This window comes from Nuphar pumila, unplaced genomic scaffold (assembly GCF_984573655.1).
Source record: "Nuphar pumila unplaced genomic scaffold, dmNupPumi1.hap1.1 HAP1_SCAFFOLD_345, whole genome shotgun sequence".
Classification (NCBI taxonomy): domain Eukaryota; kingdom Viridiplantae; phylum Streptophyta; class Magnoliopsida; order Nymphaeales; family Nymphaeaceae; genus Nuphar; species Nuphar pumila.
Genome location: NW_028323293.1, coordinates 15161 through 25985, shown reverse-complemented (window position 1 = coordinate 25985; position 10825 = coordinate 15161). Strand labels below are relative to the sequence as shown.

Here is a 10825-nt window from a genome sequence, read left to right as displayed (position 1 = left end):
CGTCTAGATCCGAATGACGACTGGCGCCACTAGGCGCCGATGCAGACAAGGATTAGACTTCATGTTCAGTTTCATGTCTAGACCAGACTTCAGACTTCATGTTCATGACCACAATTTCACATTCATGTCTCATGTTTCATGTTCACGTTCAGTAGATGACTCCGTGCTCCTGCCGTCTTGCGACGAGGGGGTGATGTGTTATGTGAAGACGTCGCTAGACGTATGTTGAGTCATCCTCGATAGGGAATCAGATAGCAGCAATGGGAGGTCCAGGGTTCGGAGGTCGGTCTCCTACGGAGATGCCTGGAGACACTATCAGAATATATTCACGTATCAGGGACTTCGGTCAGGGGTTCTTTTCAGGTGAAGGGTGTTTGGTCCCATTGCTGAACACCCCTATCGAGGTTTACGTTGCAGAGCTAGGAACCCCTACGTTTTCCACATACATCTGTAAACACTAGCATGTTCCGTATGACGTTTGATTGTTACAAGCGACAGGGCTGGCAAGCAGGAAAAAACACAGAAACTAACACTGACGTTTGATGTTTGGTATATAAGGAGACTGAGTGTGATGAGCACATCAGATCATGGTGTAGATGGTCTCCTTCGGCTAGTATTGCGTAGGACCATAAGCCTAGATAGGACGGGACATATGGAGGGATACACTTCTGTACAGGACAGACCGACTGAGGAATACATGTGTGTTATCTTTGTTGGAGTATCAATACTGTAACTTGAACGTCTGTTTTCAACACCAACAGTCACGACGTCCAATAGTGCTGACAGCGCATCCATCCCATGCGCATAGTGCATGCAGATATGTCCTGCAGAATCCAATGGGTAACACTATAAACAATGAATTGCATGGTCAATATCGACTGCAAGCACACCGATGCGTGTAGCAAGACCAGGGCAGTGTTGACCACACATTAGAGCATGTTGCCTCATCAGCTTGGTCATTGTGTGATACGTCTCTTGAAGTCCACATATGCCTCTTGAGTGCCAATTATGTTTGTTGTACTGGTTCCATTGTTATTGTCTGTTCATGTGTGTTGACTCTCCTAGAATAGGAGGGCCGATGTGCTTGCTCTACCGCCTTTGGGGATTGTCCATGTCCTGTCTCGGAAGCGTTTCCCAATGCCGCCATGTCGTGTACCGGCGTCTTTCACTTTGGATGAGCTAACATTAACGTTGCACATCAGCACCTGTTGAAGCGGAGCTAGTGTCTCACACTCTGAAACCATGATGCTCACTAGTGAACGTTTGAACACACCCTCCTTTCATTTTCGCCCGCCCTACAGATTCGCACAGAGGGTGGAAGCTTGGCGTTTGCCCCCACCCACCCTTGGTGAGCTTGGCGCTCCTGACTTTGCTGACACAGTGTCTTGCAGATGACACAATGTGTTTGGAGTACTCTGAGTGTTCTTAGAATACAAAGAGTTTCGCTTCTGGACGACTGGGTGTTTCTAAGTAGTTGTGTTTGTCTGAAAGTTGGGCAAAGCAAGAATCCAAGTGAAAGACCCCACCGCTCGAATGGGGTTTGCCATGTGGCGGGCAAGCATAGTAATGAATGGTCTTGCACAAAGGCCTGCCCAGATGATCGTTGCGTGCAGGAAATGCCCTCCCTGAAATCCATTCGCTGCTTGACATGCGCCACAGTTAACTCTGGCATGCTGTCCTCTGGCCAAGGTCGCATGAATGGCGAGACCAAAGATGTCTTGTATGTAGCTTGTTGGCGCGAAACTCTTGCTCGGCCCTCAGCCTGAGTATGTATAAAATTATGCTGTAAGGGCAAAGTGCTCTGCAATCGATCGCACATGCCATGAATTTGAAAAGTACGTCGTTTCTCCTCACTGTGCGTCGTTTTAGAGGAATCGAGGGTTGTGGCCAGTTTGCAGGCACATGACGCCATCCCTTGCGGTTCGTGTGGCTCCACGGCCATGCGTTCGCAGATCTTGCCCTTTGCCTACTTCATGCCGTTCTCCTGATCGCGTACTGTCAGTGTGACAATACGTTACACCTCAACTGCATGCCTGCTGAAACATAGCGTCATTGCGTTCGTAAATGTTCCCTGCATCTTGCGAGAATGGTTTCTTAGATTTTGCAGAGAGCTTGATCGTGTTGTGCGCGCACAAGCGCCTGTGTCATAGATATTTTCAAGCTTAAGGTTTTTTCGGCGGCAATATACTCGGGCCACTTGCGTTCCGAAAGGCCCTATCCTCTCTCCACTGGCAGCCATTGTGAGGCTCACAGGTACAAGTGTTGCGCGCACATGTTCACAGGGGCTGGTTCTCTGCCAGTCATTAAACATGTACATGAAACAGTTACAGTTGCAACATGCTGCATTGCTATGCGTACTTCATGTTTTGCTGCGGTGGGGCCGCTTCATATTCCGCAGTGCAACTGCAAAGGGTCGTCCCCTTTCTCTCGCCATCGTGGGCATTCTTTTGTACAATCGCACCTCTCATGGCACGTGATACGCCCTGTGAGCATGGTAACTAAAGTGCTTGCGGCGCAGGTCTTTCCTGGGTGGCTTCTCTCGTGAGTCGCGTGCCATCACAGGTGCATTCATACTGCGTCGGCAGCTCGCGAAACGTCTCCAGAATGTCGCCCCGCACTATCATCTGGTTTCGCAATGATCTTCGGCTGCACGACAATGAAACTATCGCAACTGCAGTCAAAGCCGTCAAAGTCGAACCCGGCATGGAGGTGGTTCCCCTCTTTTGTTTCGATCCACGCTTCATGGCCGATCGCAACGTGCTCGACCAACATGCTCACACGAGGCTCACCGGATCACCCAAAATGGCAGCATATCGCGCGCAGTTTTTACTCGAGAGTGTCAACTCCCTGAAGACGGCGCTGCAGGCGATAGGGTCGGACCTTTTCATTTGTGTCGGCCGCCCGGAGGCAGTGATCCCAGGTACGGTCATCCGTAGCGGTCACAACAACAGGAAACACTGCGTACCTCCCAACTCACAAACATTGATGCCATGTGAGACTCCTGGGTGAGCTCTCGCGTCATTCGCGGTACTTTGTTATTGGATCCAGGCAAGCTGAGGTGAGTGACAAGCATATCCCCGTTCATTTGATTCCATTCGAGACTGTGGCGAGGCATCAATTGGTGTCAACAGCGACAGCAACGAAATTGACGCACATCCAGGTGACGAGGCGTGGCTGTATGCCATGATACGAAATGAATACGTCAGCCCAAAGAAGGCGGCGTTGACAAGAAGCGAGACAGCCGGGGCTGATCTCGCTCCTGAATGGGGTGGCTGTATGATGATTCACTCGATTCAGCTGGCACCAATATTCAGCGGCATGCACTTGTATCCAGGTGCCTCACCGTTTGCTCAACCGCCGGTCATGGACAGGCTCCACTGCTTCTCCGTTCCTCCCTTTCCTTGGAAGAAACAAGTAGTTTGATGTTTCTTACACAGAGAGACAGAATCACCGTAGCACAGGCTGGAACCAAAGTAAGTCATCAGGCGGTATGCAGCTGTCGTAAGTTGTCGAACTGCACCTGTCTATTCTTCGAACGAGTCTGATAGCTAGAGCATGCTGTAGTGATCCAAGAGCAACCCGTGGGGGGCACGTTGCAGGGTTCTTGGGCGACTGCGACAACTGCACAGTTCTTTGCCAGGAGGAGCCGACATATGAGGAGGAAAGAGTGGACCGTGCCGTGAGCGCCGCAATCCAGGGCCGCGCAAAGCTGCGCAGGATTTGGGGCTACAGCATGTACCACATGGACGACGTTCCCTTCAACCGCAAATTCTCGGACCTTCCAAACGCTTTCACCCCGTTCCGTACCTTGGTGCTGCCCTCATGCATACTGTTGCAGCCAAAGATTGCCCTGCCTGGCCCTCTTGCACAGAGAGAATAGGGGGTTAGGGCTGCTTCACATGTCCATGTGGCTTGTTTCGAATGTATAATGATCTCTTGCCTTTTGAGGCAACGTCTTGGTCAGAGTGACTGGCACTTTTATGCTTTGACCGCTCTACGTTCTTTGGGTTTTCAGCACAAACCATTGCAGACTTCATTGCAGACTAGGACATGTATGATATCCCTCCACCGCATACACATGGAATTGGCAAATTCAAGGCTTGGAGTTGCCATGTCTACTCAACATGATGATGATGTTCTCGTGCTGTGTTTGTTTTGCTTGTCGTCTATGACCCGCCATTATCTATGTGATGTAATGATGTTCTCGTTATCAATGTCCGTTATGAATGTCCACACGGACATTGGCAACTCCAAGTACTACTTGGGAACATAGGAATGGGAATCAGTGCTTCCATCACCGTTCGTTGTGCCAGGACCAGCCTGACTTACCGCAGCCTGATGTAAGATGTCTTCTCTCTGCTGAACGTCTCTGACTGTCTTGGCTGTGCAGGTGGAGAAGCAGCAGTGCCCCGTTAGAGACCCGCTGCCAAGGCCAGGAAAGGGGGCCTTGCCTCTCCCGGCGGGTCTCAGCCCCACCCCATTTGCGAACTGGGACATGCTGCCTCTAGATGCTGCAGTGAAAGCGGCAGGCCCTCCTGTACAGCATGCAAATGCAGCGTTGGACTTCAAGGTCCGCTCCCATTCAAGCAGCTTGCTTATCTTACGTCATCCAGCTCACCCAGCCGCAAAAAGATTCGTCTTGCGTTTTGCTAGGTACCTGTGCCATCGAGAGCTCTGTCGTGGCGTCTGAGTCACACTCACACAGTGCACAAACTATGACTTGCATTCTGCCAAAACGATACTTGCAATGCGCTCATGTGATGTGGTCAGGTGAGCTCCACGCACTCCCCTTTTTCACAAGCATCAACTGATTCCCAAGTAGATCATGGAGTTGCCAATGTCCATGTGGGTGCGGTAGTGCTGTAAAACGATACATCATTACCATCTACAGTTGCTTTTGCATGTGCCTGCGGCCTCGGAGTTTGTGCCGCATGATCAACAACGCATGCCATGCTGTCAGTCAGGCATATTATGGCTTTGGTTCAATTTCTATCATTCTTGGACTGCATTGGAGTTGAAGGGGCCAGTTTGGTGTGACATGACGCATGATCATCACTTCTACAAGGTGTATGGACTGAAGGAAAAAGAATAGAATGTGTGAAGGAAATGAGTCATTCCGAATGAAACATATCAGAGTATAGCTAAGTCCTCGTTGCACCCATGGCATGAGGATATCACACATGCAACCGTCTGTGGTCCCAGGCCATTGTCACTCACAGGAAACAGAACGGCTCGCAAATGACAAGTAAAACCAGCCGCGCGGAATGCGAACACATAACGATCTATGTCATCTATCTGCAGGGTGGGGAGCAGGCAGGGCAGGCGCGTCTCAAGTACTACTTGTGGGACAAGGACCTGATCGCGGACTATTTCCACACACGCAACGGCATGCTGGGGGGTGATTACTCCACAAAGTTCTCGCCCTGGCTGGCACATGGCTGCCTCTCCCCACGTACCATCTACCACGAGGTGCGGGAGTACGAGCGCACTCGGACGGAGAATAAGTCAACGTACTGGGTCATTTTTGAGCTGATGTGGCGGGACTACTTTCGATTCTTTGCCATCAAGCACGGCAGCCGGATATTCTTCGAGCACGGCGTCGTTGCGCGGCCAACTGCATGGGAGTCCGATCCTCAGGTGAGTCAATCGAGTGTTACTCTACCTCATCATATGCACGATCTGTAGGAGGGTGTGTGAGTTTATGCCCCCTGCAAGTGCTGAGCTGACTGGGTGCTTCCTCAGATCGGGTCTTCACCCTAGTTCTGTCCCCAGCATCCTGCATGTTGGGCACCTGTGCCCTCAAACTGCATGGTCTTGGAAAGCGCTAAGCGGCCTGTGATACACCTGATGTGCACCGGCTCGGTGTGCTCATTTTCTCACGATACCTCCATACGTAGCTCAGTTGCATGCATATTGTCTCAGGTTTTTTGTTTGGTCCGCAACGTCAGCTGAAACTACCCTCACCTGGCCAACTTTGCTGCTCCAGGTTTGAAACATCCTGCCGCAAGTGTGAGGGGTGAGCGGCACACGAAAGTGAAGGACATGCCTCTGCTGTCAGTATTCTTGCCATGACTTTGCTGATGAGGAGATACATAACTGTGTCGCAGCAACTTACGCACACGAGAGATGTAGCGAATCCGACATCCCAAGCTCGGACATAAGTGAGTGGCTATCTCTGACACTGTGAATAAGCGGTCACGCAGTTTCAAATGCAACTTGGGGCTGTCATGCTAACCGGAAGAGCCAACCACCAGGTTAATAAAGATGTGTGGTGTGCTGATTCTGTGCTGACAGGGTGGCAACGGGCACTGCAGCATGAACACAGCTTTCCTTTCTCTGTTGAAGTGAGAGTCAACGGGAATTACAGGACTTATTATGGGAGTTATATCATCTGCGGATGGGGTAAGAATGTTCCTAAGGTCGAAATACTATTCAATTGCAAACTGTTGCAACATCTCATAGTAAAGAAGTCAAGCATAAATGTGCTACTAGGTTGCAAACAAGGCCGTTTTTCCGGAATGGATGTGAATAGTGCCATCAATTGTGCCAGACATTGTGATATCGTGAGTCAGCAGGGTATTTAGATTGTGGAGTAGAGGAGCCATGGTCGCAAAGTGTTCTTGCAGGTGCTGCAGCGGTGGAAGGATGGCAAGACAGGTATGCCGCTGGTGGATGCCAACATGCGTGAGCTCGCTCAGACAGGCTTCATGTCCAACCGAGGTCGCCAGAACGTGGCATCGTTCCTGGTTTTGGACCTCGCGGTCGATTGGCGCCTTGGGGCTGACTGGTTCGAGCACCTGTTGCTGGATCATGACGTTAGCTCGAACTGGGGGAACTGGGTCTCTGCCGCGGGACTTACTGGGGGCAGGTGTGTTTCGCTTGTTCTTGGTTGTTCATGTTCGCTTCGCACCGCCAAAGCGCCCTATGTCATAGCAATCGACATACGCAACATCGTAGCTCAGACCGAGCTTGAAGAGCAGACGGAGCGCTGTGGTGCTTTGATGTCATCACAAGCACCACAGCGCTCCGTCTGCTCTTCAAGTTGGGAATCAGGATTCTTACCAGCGGAGCATGAGGTAGCAGAGGTCTTGCATACAGGGCTTTGATTTGATTAACAGTGCTGCAATCGGACGGTACGATTCAAGTTTGGTTGTCCTGTGCTTGAGTAAAAGTGCCAAGAGAACGCTTTCTCGACCGCTTCTGTATCCTGCAGGATAAACCGATTCAATATCACCAAGCAGAGCAAGGACTATGACCTTCAAGGGGACTATATAAAAACCTGGGTGCCGGAGCTTCAGCACGTTCCACTTGAGTACATACACGAGCCTTGGCGGATGCCACGAACGGTCATGGAGCAAAGCGGCTGCCAGATCGGCAGGGACTATCCCGACCCCCTGAAGACTCGGCAGTTTGAGCGGCCGCCGGGAGCCCGGCAACCGCCGCCTCGCAATCGGCCGCCGTTTGGAAGCAGGGGCAATGGAAAGGGTAGCGGCAGCGGGCATGGAAACCAGCCCGGGATGCGCTGGTAACTAGGACGATAAGGTGCAGATGGTGATGGGACCAATACTGGGATCCTGGGATGGTAGCCAGGAGGATCTTCATAGCATGCGGATAGCGACGGTGCTGTCAACGCTGTGAAGTGGGTGGATTTCTGGAAGGAAGAATAGAACGTGTACATATGCTTGCTAGAGGAACCGGATTTTGTGCAATGTGGGTAATGTTTTGGACGGCAAATTGGAATGAATACTACTTCATGTGAAGGCTGAGAGGTAACAGTGATTGGGTGACTTTACTGTAGCTGTTCGGGTACAGCAAACCATGCCTGGCTGCTAATGGAATGAGCACAAAGATACGATCAACGCTGGGAGTCTTGCCTCCCAAGGCGTACAAGCAAGACACGTTGCACCTGCTAGGGTGACATTTTGGGTTGTACTTTTGCAGTGGCTTGCTTGATTAAAGTGCAATCGATTGCGCAAACACCATCTCTGTCGTGGCCCAGTTGGCTTGCCTGTTGGTACCACCTGTAGACGCTTGTCTCCTTCAATGTAGAGGAGCAAGATGAGTGAGCCTATGTACAGCACTCAAGGACTTCATCACGAAGCCACAGCTTGATTGGCTCAGGGGTACAGGGACAAACGCCTTCCAGCTTGGCAAGCAGGGCCCCTGCCACGTACCTGGCCCAGCCTGGGCCCAATCAGGGGCCCAGTCAGGGTATGTCGGCAGCTATCCTCAGATACTCAGAAGCTATGTGCGGGCTTTGCGCTGCCTCCAAGCACCTTCTTTAAGGGCTGATGTCAACGTCATCCCACGCATTGTCAGAGCGACCAGAAGTTGTCACATGTTGGGGTTTGCATTGGTGCTTCGGTTTCCAGCAAATTGGTGTTTCGCGGACAGCCTGCACCCTTCGTTCGACCCCGTAGGATCTGGGGAAGTGAAAGAGTCCATTGTTCTGAGGTTTGCGCTGCTTTCTTGTTGATACAGACGCTCTGGGAGGCTGCACGCCCGCCCCTGCCAGGGAGCGTCCAAGGTGGAGACGGCCTCGAGAATCGCTTACTTGAAGCATGGTTTTGCAACTCATCGGAAAGGTGACCATTGAACCAATGCTTACCTGCAGTGACAGAGGATCAAGCAACATGCAGTACCTTTCACATTGATTAGCAGGGTTCTGACGGACTCCACTCCATATCCGGTTCGCATGAATGAAATGTAGCAATGACGCATCCTGATGGAATTCAAATCAAAGCATGAAAGTGTTTCAATATCTGGCAGGAATGTCACCTCGCATTCAGCTATGGCTGGTGGGATCTACTGCAGGTGCATGGACGATTGCTAGTCGGGGGTGGGCCCTTCGAATGCTACAGGGATGCGCATGCACACGGCTTCAATGATGCTAAGCGTGTTGGTAGTGAATTTCTTCAGGATCCAGGCTCACCAACTCTTGAAAGCTAGCAGTCATTTGCAGCTAGAAGCCCTGTGAATGTGGCCACGTGCACAAAGAACCAATAACCACTTTTTACACACATGAATGCCACCGTGCGAGTGATGTCCGTGCACATGGGTGACCGTGAAGTACAGGATCTCCGATCGCAGCATTAATGAGGGCGTTGGCGTCAATCATGATGTTGGAAGGCTGACAGTACCGCTTCTTGGTGGGCAGCACACAGGCATTTGCACAACGCCACAGGCTGAAAGGGCTCTAGATGAAGGCCCATTTCCCAATACTTGAAGTGGGTGCAGTCATGGACAAGGAGGAGTTTCTGTGATTGTCATTCAAGTGGTGCCCAAGAAGCTCGGTCGAGCCAAGCCCCGGAAGTGCATCCAGCATACTTTGCATGCTGTGCCGTCTCACCCTAGAGCCTATCCTTGCAGTCCATCTGAGATAAGGTCAGTCGCAACGAGCTGACGTGTGCTCACATGGCATGTGCAGGTGGCATCCAATCGGATGGACAAGACAGTGATTGTCCTCGTCGAAGTCCGCAGGTGGGTGAACAAGTACAAAGTGTGGCAAGCGTCGGTACGAAAGCACATGGCGCACGACGGCACCGACACGTGCAATATCGGCGACATCGTCAAGATTGAGCAGCTCACACACAAGCTGAGCAAGCGGAAAGCATTCAACGTTATCGAGGTGCTCAAACGCGAAAACATCGTGTTGCAAGACGACAAAAAATACGACTCTTCGCTGTTCCGGAAGCCCAAGAACTGGGCGATGCTGCCGCTTGCAGCACAGGCAGCCATTGAGCAGAGTGTCGCCAATTTCAAGAAGGACCACACCTTCGAAGCTGCCGCACACTCTGGCACTTCCGACTTCCCCCCATTCTGAGTTTGGAACGACCGACGCTTGACGTATATGTCGCGACCGAAGATGGCAACCCTGCCCTATTCACCTTAGCATGCTGGATACTATGGCATCGCCTGTAGATTTACTTTGTTTGTTGCGTGTACGACTCTTGATTGCGGGATTCGTTTTCAATGATGCGGTTGAGTTGATCATCTATTTGTAGATGCATCACCACCATCCAATTAGCCCCCTTGCCATTGGGCCCTTGCTTGTTATGTAAACAAGTGCACCACGCCCCGAACGGAGATGAGCATGCAATCTTGGAGGCTGGTGCAAGCATGGTAGGCGTCCCAATTGCCATTCTATATGTGCCTATCAGTGCCATCATGGCGTATCGCTGCACAGGAGGAAGCAAAGAAGCTACGCTGGGGGCTTGTGGGAAACAACCTAGCAATTTGCGGCAATCAAGCGCTGCTGGTAAGGGAGAGCCCAGGACCTGGGCCAGGTGAAGATAGCTTCGGCACTGACTCACACGGCCTGCCAATCGCCATGGAGGAGATCGCACACGAGAGCTGGAGTCAGGCGAAGGGCGACAAACCCTTGAGTAAGCCAGGCCATTACAGGGTGTACTAGCAGCATTGCGAGTGTGAATATAAGCGTGCACGAGCATGTCATCACCGGGGTCTCGCCCGTCGTCAACGCCGCCCTCTTTGCGCTGGCGTATCTCTTTTCTTGTCACCAGGGTCTGCAGTGAACGGGATAGCGAATACAGGACGTGCATCATCGTCAGCGCTTCAGGAGTGCCTCTCGGCAGGGCATTGTGCAAAGCTCTGAAAGATGTGCAGATGTTCTCCATGCAGACAGGTGACATGTGCCTCCAGGTTCAACACGTGCCTCCAGGTTCCCCGCGGCCTGATGGTACCAGTGGTGGTTGGCAGTGGCAGTTTGGCAGTTACTTGTTTTTAAAGCCTTATCACGGGATACTAAAGTCTCGGTAGAGAGAAATGTGCGATTTGTGCAAGTAGTCCGGATAGCTCACACGCA

The 10825-nt window shown here is 51.6% G+C and overlaps 1 protein-coding gene across 1 annotated transcript; it reads left to right on the top strand.

The window, feature by feature from the left end:
• The first annotated feature begins 3263 nt into the window (after positions 1–3263).
• LOC149810466 (cryptochrome DASH, chloroplastic/mitochondrial-like) lies at positions 3264–9226 on the top strand. Its single transcript, XM_089994259.1, has 7 exons — positions 3264–3501; positions 3600–3811; positions 4391–4570; positions 5302–5637; positions 6627–6868; positions 7214–7525; positions 9076–9226. The coding sequence occupies exons 1-7, from the start codon at positions 3264–3266 to the stop codon at positions 9224–9226; spliced, it is 1671 nt and encodes a 556-aa protein (XP_089850385.1).
• The last annotated feature ends 1599 nt before the right edge of the window (positions 9227–10825 follow it).